The 21,407-nt window shown below is 47.9% G+C and overlaps 2 protein-coding genes across 2 annotated transcripts in view; one reads left to right on the forward strand and one right to left on the reverse strand.

Moving 5' to 3' along the window:
- The window catches only part of NSRP1 (nuclear speckle splicing regulatory protein 1), a 78,146-nt gene extending 72,264 nt beyond the window's left edge, over positions 1-5,882 (forward strand). The window contains exon 7 of the mRNA XM_058163974.1: positions 5,767-5,882. Within this exon, the coding sequence (XP_058019957.1) occupies positions 5,767-5,770 (4 nt within the window). The 3' untranslated portion in view covers positions 5,771-5,882. The remainder of the gene's footprint in view (positions 1-5,766) is intronic.
- A 4,753-nt stretch (positions 5,883-10,635) lies between these two features.
- Positions 10,636-21,407, reverse strand: part of SLC6A4 (solute carrier family 6 member 4) — a 51,441-nt gene continuing 40,669 nt past the window's right edge. Inside the window, exons 10-14 of the mRNA XM_058163972.1 lie at positions 21,037-21,168; positions 19,520-19,619; positions 18,441-18,541; positions 14,294-14,461; positions 10,636-13,417 (exon numbers count right to left, since the gene is read on the reverse strand). Coding sequence (XP_058019955.1) covers positions 13,343-13,417; positions 14,294-14,461; positions 18,441-18,541; positions 19,520-19,619; positions 21,037-21,168 — 576 coding nt within the window. The 3' untranslated portion in view covers positions 10,636-13,342. The remainder of the gene's footprint in view (positions 13,418-14,293; positions 14,462-18,440; positions 18,542-19,519; positions 19,620-21,036; positions 21,169-21,407) is intronic.

The raw sequence follows: 21,407 nt of genomic DNA on the forward strand, positions 1-21,407 counted from the left end.
GAAAAGGCAAAGTCGCAGTCCAAAAACAATTCCAGGTCATACACGTATAAATTCAGTCAGTCAGTCTTCTTACCAACGTAGACTTGCACAACAAACAAGGTCTTCTTTCAGTTCAACAAAACACAGTTCTATTCACAAGATTTAGTATCTTGAGGAATCAGTAACTAGCCATGATCAAGCAACGATCATAAAACTCAAATACACAGTTGCAGCATGTCTTCACTACAATGCTGTAGCGTCCCTGTAGATTCCCCACAAGCCATAATTTAGGAGTCCTTTTTATACATTGGCTACAGAGCTCAACCAATCAGGATGCTTGCAATGATGCAGCACAGCCTTAAACCAATATCATGCCTTTCTACAAACATACATAGTTAGTTTATATATTGCCTGGCCAACTAGTTAGGCAAATAACAATTTTCCTGACAGTAGTAAAAAAAATTTGGATTTCACCGTTGGAGGAGGGGCATGAGGAGGAGAAGGAAGGAAGAGGAAGAGGAGAAGGAAGGAAGTAGTGAAGGGGTCCTTGGTGCTTTCTGAGCTGGGTGGTTTTCTTGCAGACGTTTCATGACCCAACTTGGTAACGTCATCAATGCTAGGAGGAGGACTGTGAGGGGCCTTGGTGTTTTCTGAGTTTGTTTGTTTTTCTTCCAAACATTTTATCACCCAACTAGATAACATTATCAGTGCTAGAAGTAGGGAGCAGAAGGAAGACTGGGGGGGTCCTTTGAGTTCTCTGAGCTCGGTTCGTTTCTTGTAGACATTTCATGACCCAACTAGGTAACCGCATCAGTGCTAAAAGGCGATGGGGTTTGCTCACTTTTTTTTTCCTCTGCCTGAAACAAGAAAGAGTTCTTTCTTCCACGGAAGGATGTCTTGGTTGCCAGGTATATTTTGGGGGAACTGAATGGCGTAAGCATCTCAGCCAAGAATTCGGGTTCAGTAATTTCCGTTTCTCTGCAGTGGCGTCGAATTTTGGAGCGTTACCAAGGAACCTCCCAGGTTTAGCTTTGGAGAAACTGGTCCTGTATCCATAACATTATCATTATCAATTACAATTACATCAGTACTTGTCAAATTACAGCCATAAAAGAACCTGTCCATCCACGACTTTGTTCCGTATTTCAAATCACAGCTTGTCAGCCTTGTTGGTTCCCCTCTGCAGTCCTTTTTTTTTTTCTTGCTCTCCGGCTGGCTGCTGGATGTTGCTTTTGATCGAGCCTTCAGGAGAAAGGAAGAACAAAACGCCCCCCCTTCCCCCCCCGGCTGATGGAAGTTGGCTCTGCTTCCCCGTGGCAGGCGCCACTCACTCCGCTGACGCGTGACCCAAGACGTGGTGCTTGCCGTGGGATTCGATGTCATGCAGAGAAGAGCGACCCAGACGGTTAGGGGAATGGAGGCTAAAACATACCAAGAACGGTTGCAGGAATTGGAGATAATACAGATTAACGGAGTCGGAAGGGACCTTGTAGGTCATCTAGTCCAACCCCCCCCCCCCGCCCAAACAGATCCTTTTTTTTTAAATTTGCATTTATATCTCACCCTTCTCCGAAGACTCAGGGCGGCTTACACTGTGTTAGCAATAGTCTTTATTATTTATTTATTTATTTATTTATTTAAATTTTTATACCGCCCTTCTCCCAAAGGACTCAGGGCGGTGTACAGCCAAAGTTAAAACAATTAAATATACAAAATTAAAATATCTATTAAAATACATATTCAATAATGGCCAAATTAAAACCGTCAATTGACCCAACCTAAAATACCCCATATAAAATTACAAAAAATTAAAATTTGAAATCTTCATCCTATTTGTATATTTATATACAAAGTCAACTTTTATTGCCCCCAACAATCTGGGTCCTCGTTTTACCTACCTTACAAAGGATGGAAGGCTGAGTCAACCTTGGGCCTGGTGGGACTTGAGCCTGCAGTAATTGCAAGCAGCTGCTGTTAATAACAGACTGCATTAGTCTGTTGAGCCACAGAGGCCCCGTTTTTGACAAATGGCAGTCCAGTCTCTTCTTGAAAACTTCCAATGATGAAGAATTCCGGAGCTTTGGAAAATAGCTTGACCCTCTTCCTCCTCTCTGTGGCAGCCCCTCAAATATTGGAAGATGCTCTCCTGTCTCCCCTGGTCCTTCTCTTCCCTAGACTAGCCATGCCCAGTTCCTGCAACCGTTCTTCATATGTTTTAGCCTCCAGTCCCCTCATCATCTTGGTTGCTCTTCTCTGCGCTCTTTCTAGGATCTCAACATCTTTTTTACACTCTGGCGACCAAAACTGGATGCAGTACTCTAGGTGTGTCCTTACTAAGGCTTTACAGAGTGGTATTAGTACCTCCCTTGATCTTGATTGTATCCCTCTGTTAATGCAGTTTAGGATTGCATTGGCTTTTCTGGCTGCTGCCGCACACTGCTGGCTCCTATTTAGCTGGTTGTCCACTAAGACTCTACTTTAAAGTAGATGTCTAGTTTAATGAAAAGAAGGACTAGGGGAGACATGATCCAATATTTTGAGGGGCTGCCCCAAAGAAGAGGGAGTCAATCTATCCTCCAAAGCCCCTGAAGGCAGGAGAAGAAGCAACGGATGGAAACTAATCAAGGAGAGAAGCAACCAGGAATTAAGGAGACATTTCCTGACAGTGGGTGCCACGATATAAAGAAGATGTGGAGACTCTAGAAAGAGTAGAGAGAAGAGCAACGAAGATGATTAGGGGACTAAAGGCTAAAAACGAAGAACGGTTGCTGAAATTGGGTATGTCTAGTTTAGGAGTCTGCAACCTTAAACACTCAAAAGAGCCATTTGGATCCGTTTCCTACAGAAAAGAAAACACCGGGAGCCACAAAACCTGGCCAACTCAAGGTTACTCCCACCCAGTCACATAAAAGCCCCTCCCCAGTCATGCCTACCCAGGTTTTATGGGTTGTTACGTTTTCTGTGGGCAATGAATCTCTCTCTCTCCCTCTCTCTTCCCCCCTCCCTCCCTCCTCCTCTCCCTCTCCTTCTGACCCATTTCTATTTTTCTCTTTTTCCTCTCCCTCTTTCTTTCTTTCTTTCTTTCTTTCTTTCTTTCTTTCTTTCTTTCTTTCTTTCATTCCTTCCTTCCTTCCTTCCTTCCTTTCTCTCTCTCTCTCTCTCTCTCTCCCCCTTCTCCCTCTCATTTGTTTCCCTCTCTTTTCAATCTCTCTCATTCTCTCCCTCCATCATTTTCTCATTTCTCTCTTTCTCCCCTTTTCTTTCTCTCTCTCTCTCTCTTTCTCTCTCTCTCTCTCTCACACACACACACACAGAAGCAGGAATACCCTCCTCAAGCGAGCAGAGCGGTGCTGCCAGTGACGTTTATTGAAAAGCATCCCCAGGCGGCTTTAAATCTCACACAGGACTTTTGCCACTTTTCAATGAAAGCCACCAGCGGCACCTCTTAGCTGGAGGAGTAAAGGGGGCTGGGCCCCCCCGAACCTCGCACGCCCATCCCAAAGATCAGGCTCAGAGAAAGCCAGAACACTCTCGCCAAAGACGCTCACCCATCAGCCAGTCAACCCACCCGCTCTGCGCGCCTTCCCTGCACTTTAGCCAAGCCCGGCCGCTCGCTTGAGGAGGATATCCTCGCTTGTGCGCGCCCTCCCGGCCCCGCAACAGCCAGCCAGGGGGTCGCATGAGGAGGAGGGTCATCTTCGGGGAAGCTGCCACAGTGGATCACGTTCGCTTCTCAGCTACGGGCCTGTCCATCATACCGTCCTCCTGGATCCCGTTCCCACCCCGCCATCCCTCGTCTTAGCGGGGTTGGTGTCGGCCACGGCCGGGTTGGGCCACTGTCTTGGGGCAGAGAGCAGTTCGCGCGACTGGGTCGGCAGGGAGCTGTAGGAGAGGGGTCAAAGAGCCATATGCAGCTCTGGAGCCACCGGTTGCCAACCCCCGGTCTAGTTTAATTAATTAATTTATTTATTTATTTATTTATTTATTTATTTATTTATTTATTTTGTCACAACAATATATGTAGGTATCATACAAAAAGATTATATAGTATATAAACACATATATGAGTAAATATAAGGAGGTATAAGCATATATATAGGAAGAAGAAAAGAAAAAAAACAATAGGACAGGAACGGTAGGCACGTTTGTGCGCTTATGCACGCCCCTTATGGTCCTCTTAGGAATGGGGTGAGGTCAATAGTAGAAAGTTTTTGGATAAAACTTTTAGGATTATGGGAAGAGACCACAGAGTCAGGTAAAGTATTCCAAGCACTGATGATTCTGTTACAGAAGTCATATTTTCTGCAATCTAGATTAAAGCGGTTGACATTAAGTTTAAATCTATTAGTTGCTCTAGTATTATTGCAATTAAAGCTGAAGTAGTCTTTGACAGGAAGGACATTGCAATAGATGATTCTGTGAGTTAAACTTAGGTCTTGTCGTAGGCGACGGAGTTCCAAGTTTTCCAAGCCTAGGATTTCAAGTCTGGTAGGATAAGGTATTTTGTTGTTTTCAGAGGAATGGAGAACTCTTCTTGTAAAATATTTCTGGACACGTTCAATTGTATTGATGTCAGAGATGTGGTGAGGGTTCCAAACAGGTGAGCTGTATTCTAGAATTGGTCTAGCAAATGTTTTATATGCTCTGGTTAGTAGTGTAGTGTTTTTGGAAAAGAAGCTACGCAAAATTAGGTTTACAACTCTTAGAGCTTTTTTTGCTATGTAGAGGGACGAAGGGTGACACGATAGCAGTGTTCTAATATTTGAGGGACTGCCCCAAAGAAGATGGGCGGGGGGAGTCAAGCTATTTTCCAGATCAACTGAAGGCAGGACCAGAAACTAACCAAGGAGAGATAAATAACTTCATCAATGCAGGAAGGGAATGGAGTTTGCTCTCTGCTTACATACAGGAGCTACAGCAAACAAGCAACCACCAAGGAGGAAACGACAAGCCACTTGTATAAAAAGAGAAAGCAAACCCCACACTCCCTTCTAGCACTGATGATGTTACCTAGTTGGGTCTAACAGATCTTGCAAGAAAGGTCATGATATAGGGTGAACCTCATTTAACAACTGTCTCGCTTAGCAGCAGGAATTTTGGGCTCAGTTATGGTTGTACGCGTAGAGCGTGTGAAAGCTTTGCAAATTGACCCAGAGGATTACCTGTATCCCAGCTATTGTTTAAAACGTGATGCCTGCAACAGGATACATGTACTTTCATGGGTATTCTCGACTTATGACCCCAGTTGAGCCCAACGTTTCTGTTGCTAAGTGTGACATTCATGAAGTGGGTTTTGGCCCCCTTTTGCGAACTTTCTTGCCACTCTCGTTAAGTGAATCCTAACTGTTGTTGGCCTAATACACTACGATTTTTAATTGGGTTTTGATCATTTCTTATTATAGTTTTAAATGGGGTTGGCCAAATTGAAGTAAGATTTTTAAGATTTTTTAATTCTATTTATAAAATGGTTTTATGTTGGCTGTAAACCGCCCTGAGTCCTTTGGGAGAAGGGCGGTATAAAAATCAAATCAAATCAATAAATAATAAATAAATAAGTGAATCTGGCTTGCCCATGGACTGCATCGGTCAGAAGGTCGCAAAAGGGGACCTTCACGTGACCCGACACGGCAAGCGTCATAAATGTGAGTCAGCTGCCAAATTTTGATCACGTGACCATAGATATACAGCAAAGGAGGTAAGTGGGGAAAAAAGGTTGTACCTCTGGTCACTAAGCAAACTGTTGTAAACTGAGGACTACTTGTATTTATAGAGAATTAATGTGTGCAGTTGATTTTGTCTCCAAAACGACATTTAGGTTCAAAGGAGAAGACCCCTCCGAGAAGCCAACAGGCTCCCATCAAAGTCTGGAAAACAAAACGGGAACTCATGTTCCCGGGAAGGGAGAAGAGAACCTGGATTCAGACAGTGACTCGCGATCCGATACCAGCGACGGCGAAGAGGTGGTAGCCGAGGGAGTCCCAGAGAGACACGGTGAGCGGAAGGCTTCCGGGGCAAGTGATGGGGACCTTCGTGGTCGCCAATCGAAGCAAAACCCGAGGGACTCCAGATCTCCCAGTGAGGAAAGACCTCCGCGCTCCCCTCCGGCGGAGAAGCGAGACCGCCGAAGGGACGAAGCTCACCAGCGCGATGAAAGGAATAGCCAGAGAAGACATGGAAAGGACGAGCGAAGCCGGACCGAGGGCCATCATAGGAGGCGAGAAGACCGAGAGGACCGGCACAGGAGGAAGGACTGGGAGGAGGAAGAGGAGGAGGAAGAGAAGCGAGACCAGAGGAGAGGAAGAGACAAGAAGGAACATCGGGCCAGAGAGAAAGACCGAGATGGAGACAGGGAAAAAGGACGGGGAAGGGATGCAGACCGAGACGAGAAAACGAAACACGCGAGGAAACGCAGCTCGGGGTCCATGGCCCAAGAAGACCCCCAAACTCAAGGGGGGAGCCCAGAGAAATCCCCCGAATTGACCCACAAGGCTTCTGAAGACAGCAAAGAGACCCTGGAGAAGCCGGCCGAGAAACTCAACAAATTTGCGAAACGCAGCAACCAGGAGACCGTTTTGTCCGCCCGGGACCGTTACCTCTCCCGGCAAATGGCTCGTGTGGGCCCCAAACCCTATGTGGAAAAAGAGGAAGATTAGGTGGGGCTACACCAGTGGGATCGCAGGAGGGACTTTGGTTGGGAATCTCAGGGCCGCCTTTCGAGCGGAGGGAAGGAACGGGCTATTTATTTCAAAAGGTTCTGGATGCGAGAAGCAACAGAACGGATCTCGGAGGGAGCAGAGTCTCGTTTTAACCGGGACTCTGCTGGGCTGGAGAGCCTTTTGAGGCTCGGCCTGGGCCGAAAGTCCTTCCGAGACATTTCCTCAAGATCCACTAATTTGAGGAAGGAAAGCATGCAGATGTTACAAGATCAGGGATAATCTTGTTTTTGTTTTTGTTTTTTGTTTTTGTTTTAAATGCAGTTGTAAAGATTAGGCGTTTCCGTCCAGCGTTTTCTGACTTCTAGAGCCAGCAAAATAAAGTGAAAAACAAAAGAAAATAATTATTTTAGGCTCCAGTTTTGTTTTGTTTTGTTTTTTTATCCGTGCTAAATCTTAATTCAACTTTGTCATTTCTGATCCTAAAGTGTGAATTTGAGGAAATCCCCCATCCCTTTCAGCACTGGTTTGGTAATGAAATCTTCACCATCTTCATTTAATGACCCCATAATCCCTTGCGAGGTGGAGTCTGGGCAACTAAATGGAGGTAGCAGAGTGCTTTAATGGCCGGATGCCCTTCCTGTCGCCAATGCGGAGTTTTGTTCAGCAGATATATCCTCATTGTGGCCCAAGAGAGAAATATCTGCCCCTATCTAGGATCGAACTCACAACTTCCCAATTGTGAGGCGAGAGCTCCACCTCTAGGCCACCGCACCACTCCCTAGTTTGGTAATGAAATGTGTGCAAGAAAACAACCAAGCTCAGAGAACACCAAGGAAGTCTCCCCCTCCTCCTCCTCCTCCCCCTCCTCTTTCTCTTTGCAAACACTCCTCCCTTCTAGCCCTGATGATGTTACCTAGTTGGGTCATGAAACGTCTGCAAGAAAACCACTATGCTCAAGAACCAAGTTCAACCTTGAACTCCGAATACTCCCTTCTGTTGGCCAAGTGTGAACAGTCAGCAAATACATTTTCGAGCCAAATCAAAAATGCGGGCCATAAAATAGGGAATTTCCTGCTGCGTATCAGCTTCTCTGGACCAGATCTGGTGCCAAGAGTTTATAAACCTGCCATAAGAGGATCCTGCTATCTCCGTCTTATCAAGAGAAACTTGGCAGTGTCCATGTTTTTATAACGCACTTCCAGCCAAACTCCATTCCTTTCCCGGCTCACTTTCTCACAACCTTTTCTGAAAGGCTTGCATGAACACTGCTACTTTTGAAAAAAAACACCACACGTTTCCCAAAGAAAATGCCAAGTTGTAGTTTGTTAAAAACTCTTTTTTGGAACACTCTGTTTCATTAAACCAAGAATCCACAACCGTGGCCCCTTATGATTTACATTGATATATTGATCATCAATTGTGTTGTAAATGTTGTACCTTGATGAACGTATCTTTTCTTTTATGTACACTGAGAGCATATGCACCAAAGACAAATTCCTTGTGTGTCCAATCACACTTGGCCAATAAAAACTCTATTCTATTCTATTCTTTAAGATGCACGGACTTCAACTCCCAGAATTCTGCAGCCAGCATAGCTGGGGGATTCTGGGAGCTGAAGTCCATGCATCTTAAAGGGGCCACGGTTGGAAAACACTGCATTAAACCCCTCCTGTCCTCAATCCGCAGCGAGTTCGCTTTTGACTCGCCGTCTGACGTTGGAAAATACCCTCGACGTAGGATATTGCATTTATCTTCCTGAATGAAGTTGAAATTTCTTAAGAGATCTTTTTGTTGGTGTGAAACGTCTCTCGTGTTTACATCCTGTGTCCTGGAAAGCCATTCAGAGGGGGCCGTTGTATTTTCTGGTCGCTATGGAGACAGCGGGGACCATTTTTATATATATATATATTGCAAACTCCCAAAATAGATGCTTTCCTGTCACTTTGCACATGGTGTGGGCGAACTTATTAAAAGAGAATTTTTAGGGGATTTCTCTCCCTTGCAATTGGTGGAAATTCCCCTCGCCAGATTTCTAAAGTCTTAAACCCCATGAGGGTTTTCCTGAATCTTCTACTAAAGCTTCATTTGGTGTTTAAACAAAAACATAAAAGCGAGCAGAAATTGTAGGTACCCAGTTTCCCGAAAAATAAGACATTCCCTGATAATAAGCCCAGTCGGGCTTCTGAGTGCATGCGCTAAAATAAGCCTCTCCCTGAAAATATTTAAACACAGAGCTGGAAATCTGTGGAGCCCCATCTTGCCCCACACGCCCCAAAATAATAAGACCTCCCCAAAAATAAGGCCAAGCGCTTATTTCGGGGTTCAAAAAAATATAAGACAGGGTCTTATTTTCGGGGAAACACAGTCCTTGTCTTACGGCCGCAATAAAACGTCTGGTTAAGCGAGTACTATCAGTGCTAGAAAGGAGTGGGGTTTATGGAGAGGAGGAGGAGGAGAACGACTGTGGGGTTCCTTGGTGTTCGCTGAACTTGGTGGTTTTCTTGCAGACATTTCGTGACCCAACTAGGGAACGTCATCAGCCACAGAAGGGAGCAGGTTTTATGGAGGAGAAAGAGGAGGAGGAGGAGGAGGACTGTGGGGCCCTTGATGCTCTCTGAGCTTGGTGGTTTTCTGGCAGAAGTTTCATGACCCAACTAGGGAACCTCATCAGTGTTAGAAGTGACCAGCTGAATCCTGCACTACGAATATTCTCTTCTACCGATTAGCAAGTGCCAGGTAGAAACCTTCTCTCCCACCCCCACCTATGCAGCCCATGAAACTAGGGAGGGTCCCTTCTGAGCTTGAATGGATCTTCCACAACTGTTAAGGCACCCACTTAACCCTGGGGGTTCGGAGGAACCCATTGCGTGCACAATCCGTCTTTCTCCAGCGACATCGTGCAGTGGAGCGATCCGGGGAGAATCCGATTGGCTGCTTTTCGAATTGTGTGCCTCGCCCGAATGTTGCTACGGTAGCTCTGAAAATGTGGTTTCCGCAGCGTACAGGCAGTCCTTGACTTATATACATTCATTTAATGACCATTTGAAGTTACAATGGCGCTGGGCAAAGGTGACTTACGACCGTTTTTCATCTTTACCGGCATCTCTCCGGTCACATGATCGAAATTGCTTAGAAACTGGCATGTACCTACGACGGTTGCAATGCTCCTGGGTCACGTGATTATCCTTTGCTGCCTGACAAGCAACTTCAGTGGGGAAGACAGATTCATTTAAGAACCATGTTACTAATTTTTAACGACTGCAGTGACTCGCGTAAGAACTGTGGCAAGAAACGTAAGATGAGGCAAAACTCAACCGTCTCACTGAGCGACCAAAATTTTGGGCTCAACTTTGGTCGTAAGTCGAGGACTACCTGTAGTCTCTCTTCGCTCTTTATCGTTTTTGTTTAAACATTGGATAAAGCGATTATACATTTTTTAAAAAAGTGTTTCCAATATTTAAAACGATTAAAACGCGTTAAGCAACCAGCTTGTTCTCCTAAATTCTAAAATGAATTTTAATCAATCATTTGTCACCAGAAAGGCAGAAGGGGTACAACTTCCATTTTATTGTCACACACTTAACTTTTATTACAACACTTGACTTTGCGAAACACAAAACAAAACAACACACTCCACGTGGCACAGTCCAGAAAAGCAGCAACCTAAAGATCACAAGATAAGGTGGTCTATTCCAGGGGTCTCCAACCTTGGCAACTTTTAAGCTTGGTGGACTTCAACTCCCAGAATGCCCCAGCCAGCAAAGGAAGTTGAAGTCCTCCAAGCTTAAAAGTTGCCAAGGTTGGAGACTCCTGGTCTATTCTGTAAAAGAAAACTCCAGTTTTTTTAAAATTTCTCTATACAAAAAAAAAAAAAAAACGACAACGCACAAGTTCCAGGTTTGTACGGAATGGGGAGCTTTGGCTTTGAGAAGGGCGTAAACCAGGTTTGTCCAATCTTGGCCGCTTTTAAGACCTGTGGACTTTAACTGTGGAGTTAAAGTCCACAGGTCTTAAAAGCGCCAAGATTGGACAAACCTAACCTAAACTTTTTCTGCAGTGATCCACTGACCCAGAAGCAGCAAATTCTCCTTCCGGATCAACAGATCGATTTGCAGGCTATTTTCTTGGAGACGTTGAAGGATCCCACAGGTGAGCATGTTCAAAAACATCATAAATCACGCTTGTCCGGTGGTTTTCGTCTAGTCCAGGTGACGGAGCGGTTCCCCCACTTTGTTTTGCAGAATTATTTTATACACACACACACACCTTACACGTGGTTCCATCAGTTTATAGTTTAACCCTCATTTTTTTTTTTTTTAAAAAAGGCACCTCATTTGATCAAGAGGAGACTTTTCGCGCCAGCCTGCAAAGGGGATATTTCACAGCAGGCACAACGAGAGTTGGATGGATCGTGAAAGCTCCTAGTAGAAACCCACACCCACTTTGCACATGGGGAAAGAAGGGCACACTTGTCCTTTCCTCTGGTACGGCTTCCCTGCAGGGAAAGAGGCCTCTAGCAAGAAGAGGCTGGCTCGGGGCCTGGATCATCCATGTAGTATACCGATAGTAGAGACCGTTAGTAGCTCAGGGACGAACTGTGGGGTCCTTGGGTGGTTTTCTTGCAGATGTTTCATGACCCTACTAGGTATCATCATCAATGCTAAAAAGAGGGGTGTTCTGTCTCCTTCCCCACTTCAGACCCACGAACTGGCTTTCAGCCAGTGGATTCACGGCTCTCATCAGTCCTGGCAGAGAAATCGCAGCTGCCTGCCGAAGTTCAAACAAATGACTCACGTAGCAAGACTTTCAGCTCTTTTTGAAATGGTTCAGCTAAACTTTTGCTTCCCGTGGAGTGAGAGCAGTCCCAAAGCTCCTTATATATCCTGTGGGGTGCGGCTCCTGCCCCACCCTTCCTTTTGATGACGCAGCCTCTCTAATCTTCTGAAGCGCGGGTCAAGCCAAGCTTGATTATTATTATTATCAGCTGGGTCTGAAGGCGTAGCCTAGGGAAGGGAGGAATCAGGGGATGACGGCCTCATTACGTCCTCCGACTGGTCTGGTTCTGGCTCCTGGAGCCGAGCCAAAGGAATCGGTGCTCCCGAGGTAAGCCTTATTGGCCCTTCCCCCTCACTCTCGGAGTCACTTTCCGGCATGGGGCCAGGTTCGGGGGCTGGAGTCACAACAAGGGGTTTGTGGAGAGGAGAAGAAGGAAGAGGAAGAGAATGACTGTGGGGTCCTTGGTGCTCTCGGAGCTTGGTGGTTTTCTGGCAGACGTTTCATGACCCAACCAGGGAACATCATCAGTGCTAGAAGGGTGTGGGGTTTGTGGACAGGAGGAGGAGGAGGAGGCCTGTGGGGTCCTTTGTGTTCCCTGAGCTTGTTTCCTTGCAGACATCTCATTACCGAACTAGGTAACATCATCAGTGTGCTCTTTGCAAGGCTTAGAGTGAGCAATGCCCCACTCTCTTCTAAGCACTGATGATCTTTCCCAGTATGGTGATGAAACGCCTGCAAGAAAACCGCTGACCTCAGAGCACACCAAGGACCCCGAAGTACATATATAATTTCAGGGGTCTACTGGAGCCTGCGTTTTGTGGGCAGAGGGAACTAGATCCAGCTGGGGAGAGAACATCTGGCTACTGTTCATTGAGCACTTCCTACCTCCTCACCTTCTTCAGATGTGGGGGGGGACACACACGGAGTGGGAGATGTGAGCCTGCAATTCAATTACAACCAACTCTTCAACATAAAAAGTCTAGAATAAGGAGGATTCCATAATAAGAATAGAATTAACAAGAGTTGGAAGGGACCTTGGAGGTCTTCTAGTCCAACCCCCTACTTAGGCTCTCCTGAGCCAGCCTAGCTTAGACTGGACCGCTTTCAGATGTGGGATCCACACACCCCTTCGGTTCAGGAAAACCACACCAAGCCACGCATACATACAAACACACACATATACACACACACACACACATGGTTTTCTCAAGGAGGGCTTGTCTCTTTGGAGCTCCATGCAATGCTAGTTTTCCAGCTGCGGGGATTTTAATCCCCCCCCCACACCTTCATTTTCCAGAAGTTTTGGCCAGGTGGCCTTTTTAAACTCAGCCTGCCCTAAGCTCTCTCGTGTAGGGTTCGAGCTGGCCTTTGGCTAGGATTAAGCTAAGATCACGATGAACAAACCTGGATGGACCGTTTCCTGCTTTCTGTTTTGTTTTTGGGGGTCGGTTTTTCCCCCCCACCTAGGTGGTGGGGGGGAAAAAACCCTGAGATTTCTTTGCAACCACACAACAGAGGGTTTATCACAAAAGGGGACTCACACAACGGACGAGGTTTGCACAGAGATGGCTCTTAAAGTAGACACTCTTAACTTGCACAGAGGCCCGACGAAGGCCGGAGGGAAAAACCACACATGCATTCAGACAACTCCGAGTCCAGGGGACGCGTATTTTCACTTGCACTCAAGTGTTCAAAAAAGAAAGTCACGGCCATTCGGAAGAGCCCGGGGACCAAACGCGGGCTCCCCCCTGCCTGCCCGTGTGTGTGTGTTTTCTCTGGAATCGCTCGTAGCTCTTCCTTGGTCCTCCTGGACATTCCCGTCTTTGGAATAGAGCTTTGGAAAGCAAACGGGAGGCAGGATTCGGCCCCTTTACCTCGCCTCTCCTTTTCTCCCCCTCCATCCAAAATGTGGGCGGGGGGGGGGGAGCAGCCTAAGCCGCATTCATGTGGATCCCGTCGAAGGGAACCTCCGTGGACGTTTCGGGGGTGATGCTCTTCAGGAGACGCTGCGGAGGAGACAAACACAACGGCAGTGAGAGAGACAGAGAGAGAGAGAAAGTGACCATCACTGGCCTCAAAGGGACCCCAGAGGTGGACAGGAGCCCCCCCCAAGTTCCTCCCCATGGAGGCATGGGAGGGGGCTTCAGACACTGGGGGATTCTGGGAGTGGAAGTCCTCCCCTCTTAAAGCAGGCTGGCTGGGGGATTCTGGGAGTGGAAGTCCATCCCTCTTAAAGCAGGCTGGTTGGGGGATTCTGGGAGTGGAAGTCCTTCCCCCTTAAAGCAGGCTGGTTGGGGGATTCTGGGAGTGGAAGCCCACCCCTCTTAAAGCATGGATGGCTGGGGGATTCTGGGAGTGGAAGTCCACTCCTCTTAAAGCAGGCTGGCTGGGGGATTCTGGGAGTGGAAGTCCTCCCCTCTTAAAGCATTGCTGGCTGGGGGATTCTGGGAGTGGAAGTCCACCCCTCTTAAAGCAGGCTGGCTGGGGGATTCTGGGAGTGGAAGCCCACCCCTCTTAAAGCAGACTGGCTGGGGGATTCTGGGAGTGGAAGCCCACCCCTCTTAAAGCAGACTGGGGGATTCTGGGAGTGGAAGCCCACCCCTCTTAAAGCAGGCTGGCTGGGGGATTCTGGGAGTGGAAGCCCACCCCTCTTAAAGCAGACTGGCTGGGGGATTCTGGGAGTGGAAGTCCTCCCCTCTTAAAGCATGGTGGCTGGGGGATTCTGGGAGAGGAAGTCCACCCCTCTTCAATTTGCCCAGATGGAGAAGTACCAGAATGGAGTATTCCATCTCAGGTAGCTTCCTCTGTTGATGGACAAGCTCAGCCTTTGTCTTCCTCCTGCAATTCCTTCACCTGCCCCCTCCCCCACAGGCCCAGCCTACCTCTTTCAACGTCCCGGGAGTCCTTGCCAACCGATAAATCATGTAGGCAGGGATGCAGATGAAGGAGGAAGTCCCAATGCAATAGCCCAGCACCATGGTCCAGTAGGGGTAACTGTAGTCAAAGAGGCGGATCTCCGGAGGGCTGGCTACGAAGCTGCAGAGGATGAACTGGAAAAGACCCCAATTTCTTAGCTGGTGGGGCAGGACCCGAAGGCTGAAGGTCCAGACTCACCACCACTGGTCAGTCTGGACCTCCCAGACCTGGTCAGTGGAGCAGAACCCAAAGACCGAAGGTCCAGACTCACCACCAGTGGTCAGTCTAGACCTCTCAGACCTGGTCAGTGGAGCAGAACCCAAAGACCGAAGGTCCAGACTCACCACCAGTGGTCAGTCTGGACCTCTCAGACCTGGTCAGTGGGGTAGAGACCTCAGGGCCCACAAGAAGAGACTGAGGAGCACCAGCCCAGCCCTCCAGTTGGATGGTGGGATCTCAGCCAGGGGGCATCAGGGCCGCAGGTCCAGAAGAAGAAGACCACAAATGGGACTTTTTTTCCGCCAACCTCTCGGCGTGTTTAGATAGGCTTGAGTGATGCCATCTTCAGGAAGCCCCTTCCTGTAGCTCCATCCCAACTTTTATTCTCACGGTTGGCTTCCTACGGCTGTCTGATCTTCACCAAACCCATCCTCAACTCCAGACTCCATCCAGCGGCGGAACACTACAGAGATCCTGCAAACTGGTGGCTCAACAGACTAAGACAGTCTGTTATTAACACAGCTGCTTGCAATTACTGCAGGTTCAAGCCCCACCAGGCCCAAGGTCGACTCAGCCTTCCATCCTTTATCAGGTAGGTAAAATGAGGACCCAGATTGTTGGGGGCAATAAAAGTTGACTTTGTATATAATATACAAATGGATGAAGACTATTGCTTAACATAATGTAAGCCGCCCTGAGTCTTCGGAGAAGGGCGGGATATAAATGCAAATAATAATAAAAAAAAAAACCTGGCCCCTATGGAATCCCCTTCCCGCTCCTTGCAAACCCCATTCGCTTTGAAAAAGCACCTTCCTTTCCTATTTTTTTTAAAAAAACATTCTCTTTGCCGGCAAGGCTGTGGATTTTTAGCCCTTGTGGTTGTTTGCCTCTTAAAACTAAAAAAAAAAAAAAAAAGCCAGCACTCAAAAGTATTCGGTATTTACAAGACCGAAAGTATCCTCGTAAATTGGAGGAGTAAATAACCTCCCACCTTCCCTTCGCTATCTTCGTCAGTAAAAGGAAAAACAAACAGCTGAAACGGCAGGCGAGACTGTCTCACTCCTGACTCAACTGCCCAGAAATTAAAAATTAGTTTGTGACCTCCATGGCAACACACACACACACATACACACAAAAGCCCCTCTTGTGTTCCTATTTGCACTGTCCTCAACAACCAAGCAATCGCAGTTTGCCAGATTATTGCTTTTTATTTCATTTCCCCCCCCCCAGGCTCATAAAAAGCTCGCCGGGGAGGGTGAGCAAGTGTGTGTGTGTGTTTGTGTGTGTGTGTGTGTGTGTGTGTTACTAGCTGGAGGGCCTGACGTGATCCCACCTGATCGTGTAGCCCTTTTATTCTTAGCCATAAAGTTTTTAGCTTTGCTAAACAGACAATCCATCATGCCAGCAAAGGTTGTTTTCTCCTGGGCAGACCTAGGAAATGTTGGCCGTCCATAACCCTTACAACTTTCTGGTGTCCCGTGCCTAATGTTGACGGCACTTTAAAAAAAAAAAGCTAATTTTGGAACAGGGAGTTAAGCCTTTGTTTAGCGAGGATGGAAACGGCTCTGTCAAAGCAACCCAAAGGATGTGAAATAGAAGAATAATGTACGGCTGGAAAGAGAGAGCGAGAGAGGGAGGGAGGGAGGGAGAGAAGAAAAATATGCCTGTGGATGTCTGCAGGATGGGCTCAGAACAGGAGGGTGATCCTAGCAGTGGGATGGGGGCTCCAACCGGTTGGGGGCATTTCAGATAAAAACAGAGGGAGCTCCCATCAACACCTTTGTGGAGACCACCTTGATTTACATGGAAGAGGAGGTTTTTCCCCATCTATACTTTATGGTTTGCAGTGTGTTTTTCCTATTCCAATAAAAGAGAATATTTGTAGCTCAGGGTTGAACCTTGTGGTCCTTGATACTCTCTGAGCTTGGTGGTTTTCTTGCAGACGTTTCGTGATCCAGCTAGGTAGCATCATCAGTGCTGGAAGGAAGGAAGGAAGGAAGGGGAGGAGGAGGAGAAGGGAGGCTGACTGTGAGGTCCTTGATACTCTCTGAGCTTGGTGGTTTTCTTGCAGACGTTTCGTGATCCAGCTAGGTAGCATCATCAGTGCTAGAAGGAAGGAAGGAAAGAAGGAAGGAAGGAAGGAAGGAAGGAAGGAAGGAAGGAAGGAAGGAAGGAAGGAAGGAAGGAAGGAAGGAAGGAAGGAAGGGGAGGAGGAGGAGAAGGGGGGCTGACTGTGAGGTCCTTGATACTCTCTGAGCTTGGTGGTTTTCTTGCAGACGTTTCGTGATCCAGCTAGGTAGCATCATCAGTGCTAGAAGGAAGGAAGGAAGGAAGGAAGGAAGGAAGGAAGGAAGGAAGGAAGGAAGGAAGGAAGGGGAGGAGGAGGAGGAGAAGGGGGGCTGACTGTGAGGTCCTGGGTGCTCTCTGAGGTTGGTGGTTTTCTTGCAGATGTTTCATGACCCAGCTAGGTAGCATCATCAGTGCTAGAAGGAAGGAAGGAAGGAAGGAAGGAAGGAAGGAAGGAAGGAAGGAAGGAAGGAAGGAAGGAAGGAAGGAAGGAAGGAAGGAAGGGGAGGAGGAGGAGGAGGAGAAGGGGGGCTGACTGTGAGGTCCTGGGTGCTCTCTGAGGTTGGTGGTTTTCTTGTAGATGTTTCATGACCCAGCTAGGTAGCATCATCAGTGCTGGAAGGAAGGAAGGAAGGAAGGAGGAGGAAGGAAGGAAGGAAGGAAGGAAGGAAGGGAGGAGGAGGAGAAGGGGGCTGACTGTGAGGTCCTGGGTGCTCTCTGAGGTTGGTGGTTTTCTGCAGATGTTTCATGACCCAGCTAGGTAGCATCATCAGTGCTAGAAGGAAGGAAGGAAGGAAGGAAGGAAAGAAGGAAGGAAGGAAGGAAGAAAGGAAGGAAGGAAGGAAGGAAGGAAGGGGAGGAGGAGGAGAAGGGGGGCTGACTGTGAGGTCCTGGGTGCTCTCTGAGGTTGGTGGTTTTCTTGCAGATGTTTCATGACCCAGCTAGGTAGCATCATCAGTGCTGGAAGGAAGGAAGGAAGGAAGGAAAGAAGGAAGGAAGGAAGGAAGGAAGGAAGGAAGGAAGGAAGGAAGGAAGGAAGGAGGGAAGGAAGTGGAGGAGGAGGAGAAGGGGGGCTGACTGTGAGGTCCTGGGTGCTCTCTGAGGTTGGTGGTTTTCTTGCAGATGTTTCATGACCCAGCTAGGTAGCATCATCAGTGCTAGAAGGAAGGAAGGAAGGAAGGAAGGAAAGAAGGAAGGAAGGAAGGAAGGAAGGAAGGGGAGGAGGAGGAGAAGGGGGGCTGACTGTGAGGTCCTGGGTGCTCTCTGAGGTTGGTGGTTTTCTTGCAGATGTTTCATGACCCAGCTAGGTAGCATCATCAGTGCTAGAAGGAAGGAAGGAAGGAAGGAAGGAAGGAAAGAAGGAAGGAAGGAAGGAAGGAAGGAAGGAAGGAAGGAAGGAAGGAAGGAAGGGGAGGAGGAGGAGAAGGGGGGCTGACTGTGAGGTCCTGGGTGCTCTCTGAGCTTTGTGGTTTTCTTACAGACGTTTCATGACCCAGCTAGGTAGCATCATCAGTGCTAGAAGGAAGGAAGGAAGGAAGGAAGGAAGGAAGGAAGGAAGGAAGGAAGGAAGGAAGGAAGGAAGGAAGGAAGGAAGGGGAGGAGGAGGAGAAGGGGGGCTGACTGTGAGGTCCTGGGTGCTCTCTGAGCTTTGTGGTTTTCTTACAGACATTTCATGACCCAACTAGGAAACATCATCAGTGCTAGAAGGGGAGTTGTGGAGAGGAGGAGGAAAAGGAGCAAGAGGAGGAGGAGGAGGAGGAGGAGGAGGGAGAGGACTGTGGGTCCTTGATGCTCTCTGAGCCAGGTGACTTTCTGGATCCTACTCACCAGGATGAAAGCAGGGCTGATGACCACCCAACAGATCCTCCAGAACCAGCCAGGGGCGAAGCCCAGCATCTCCTTCACTTCGCTGCAAAACTGGGTGACTCCTGCAGAGGGACACAAGGGAAGGAATGACGGCCGACGCCACCCGGCCGAAGCGCATGCAAAGGACAGCTTTTGGGTCAGGCCAGTTCAACCCCCCGAGGAGCCAAGGAACATCGCAGCTCCCGTGTCCTTCCTTCTCCTTGGGCCTCCCAAGGTATTTGCAACCTGAAACTCCGGGGGGTGGGGAGGGGGAGGGAGGAATTGCAATGAAGTCGGGTGTGTGTGTTTGTGTGTGTGTGTGTGTGAGAGAGAGAGAGAGAGAGAAAACTCAACCCTAAGGCCTGCATGAGCAGTGAGAAGAAGCCGGCTTCCAAATTTATTTATTTTATTTTATTTTTGTCAGTCATATATAAGATAACAGGTAAAAGTATAAACGTAATTTGGATACATGAAAAGAGTAAGTAAAAAAGGAATATTAGGACAGGGACGGTAGGCACGCAGGTGTACTTATGCACGCCCCTTACAGACCTCTTAGGAATGAGGTGAGGTCAGCCGTGGACAGTTTAAGCTCAAATTTTTGGGGGTTTGGGGAAGTAACCACAGAGTCAAGTAGAGCATTCCAGGCATTGACCCCTCTGTTGCTGAAGTCGTAGTTTCTGCAATCGAGTTTGGAGCGGTTGACCTTGAGTTTGTATCTATTGTGTGCTCGTGTATTGTTGTGGTTGAAGCTGAAGTAGTCATTGACAGGTAGATAATTTTATGGGCTATGCTTAGGTCAGATTGAAGTCGGTGTACTTCTAAATTGTCTAAGCCCAAAATGTGGAGTCTGGTGGCAAATTGCAGGGATCTCCTGAGTTCCTTGTCCTTATGGAAGCCCACCACATCTAGACCTTCATCGGGTCCTTCACCTTCTGGGTGGTGAGAGGTGTGGTGGGGGGGGGGGCGCGCCAGGGCCCTGCCACCCATTGGTTGCTCCCCAAGGAAGAAGCCATCCTTCCCAACCCATCGTCCCCCACCACGACGCGCAGATGGGAGCTCACCATAGAACCAAGCCACGGCGATGGATTCCAGAAACACCACAGCTATCACAGCCGGCCCCGTGGCGTATTCTTCGAAGAGCTTCACCACGTAGGCCCCACCCTGGGAGGAAGGAAGGAAGGAAGGAAGGAAGAAGCGCATTGGGAGAAGGGAAGGGGTCTCAGAAGCCCTCCTGGGTGGGGGGTGCAGCTCATTCAAGCTCCAAAAGAAAGAAATGCCCCACATGCGTGAAGACAAAATTAGATCGGAAAATTAGCACCTTCTGTATTTATCTATTAATCTGTCAAATTTATTTGCCGCCCATCCGGCAGTTGAGGCTACCCTGATATAATAATATTTATTATTATTTATTGGGTGGCAGTCCTTGGGGCTCTCTGAGCTGGGTGGAAAGGAGGAGGAGGAGGAGGAGGAGGAGGAGGAGGAGGAGGAGGAGGAGGAGGAGGAGGAGGAGGAGGAGGAGGAGGAAGAGAGGAGGAAGAGAGGAGGAAGAGAGGAGGAAGAGAGAAGGAAGGGAGGAAAAGATTGAGATAAAGAGGAAGAGAAGGAAGAAAGAAAATGAGGTGGAAGAAGGGAGGAAAGGAAAGAAGGGAGGAGAAGAAGAGAAGGAAGAAAAATGGACAAGAAAAAGGAGGGAGGAGAAGGGGGAGGAGGAGGAGAAGAAGAAGAAGAAGAAGAAGAAGAAGAAGAAGAAGAAGAAGAAGAAGAAGAAGAAGAAGAAGAAGAAGAAGAAGAAGAAGAAGAAGAAGAAGAAGAAGAAGAAGAAGAAGAAGAAGAAAAGAAGAAGAGAGGAGGAAAGGAAGGGAGGAAAAGATTGAGATAAAGAGGAAGAGAAGGAAGAAAGAAAATGAGGTGGAAGAAGGGAGGAAAGGAAAGAAGGGAGGAGAAGAAGAGAAGGAAGAAAAATGGACAAGAAAAAAAGAGGGGAGGAGAAGGAGGAGAAGAAGAAGAAGAAGAAGAAGAAGAGAGGAGGAAAGGAAGGGAGGAAAAGATTGAGATAAAGAGGAAGAGAAGGAAGAAAGAAAATGAGGTGGGAGAAGGGAGGAAAGGAAAGAAGGGAGGAGAAGAAGAGAAGGAAGAAAAATGGACAAGGAAAAAAGGAGGGGATGAGGAAGAAGAGGAGGAGGGGGGGGACTGTGGGCTCCTTGGAGCTGCCTGAGCTTGTGTTTTTTTCCTTACAGACATTTATTACCCAACTAGGTAACATCATCAGTGTCTCAGCATACAACAATAAATAGTAAACCTTATTTATTTAGCGCATGGTTTACGTCTCACCACCTCCGCTACCCATCTTCCAACCAATTCCGGCCATCTCCCAAGCTCCTTCCTGAATCCCATCCTTGTCAATCTCAATTCGTAGCTCAGAGCGATATGAGGACACCCCACCCACCAGCCCCCGCAATTCTGCTTCGGGATAGATCTATTCCCCCCACCCACCATTCACGAGGGGCTGCAGATCGGCTCCCCTCCCCCTCCTCCCCGGTCCCCTCCCCCCCCCCCAGGGCCCAGAGGAGCTACTTACAAAAGTCAGCGTGGACAAAGAGCCCATGAAGCAGGTCACGATCAAGATGAGCACAAACCATTCCCGTTGTTTGCCCCAGATGTGGGGGAATTCATCCAGCACGCCGGTAATGACCCCTTCCAGGCCTGCAAACTGGGGGGGTGGGGGGAAACACCGGGAGAAAGTCAAGGAAAGTCAAGGAATATTTTACAAGAAGAGTTCTCCGCTCCTCTGAAAACAACAAAATACCCTATCCCACCAGACTTGAAATCCTAGGCTTAGAAAACTTGGAACTCCGTCGCCTTCGACAAGACCTAAGTTTAACTCATAGAATCATCTATTGTAATGTCCTTCCTGTTAAAGACTACTTCAGCTTTAATTGCAATAATACT

Source organism: Ahaetulla prasina, chromosome 1, assembly GCF_028640845.1.
Source record: "Ahaetulla prasina isolate Xishuangbanna chromosome 1, ASM2864084v1, whole genome shotgun sequence".
Taxonomy (NCBI): Eukaryota; Metazoa; Chordata; class Lepidosauria; order Squamata; family Colubridae; genus Ahaetulla; species Ahaetulla prasina.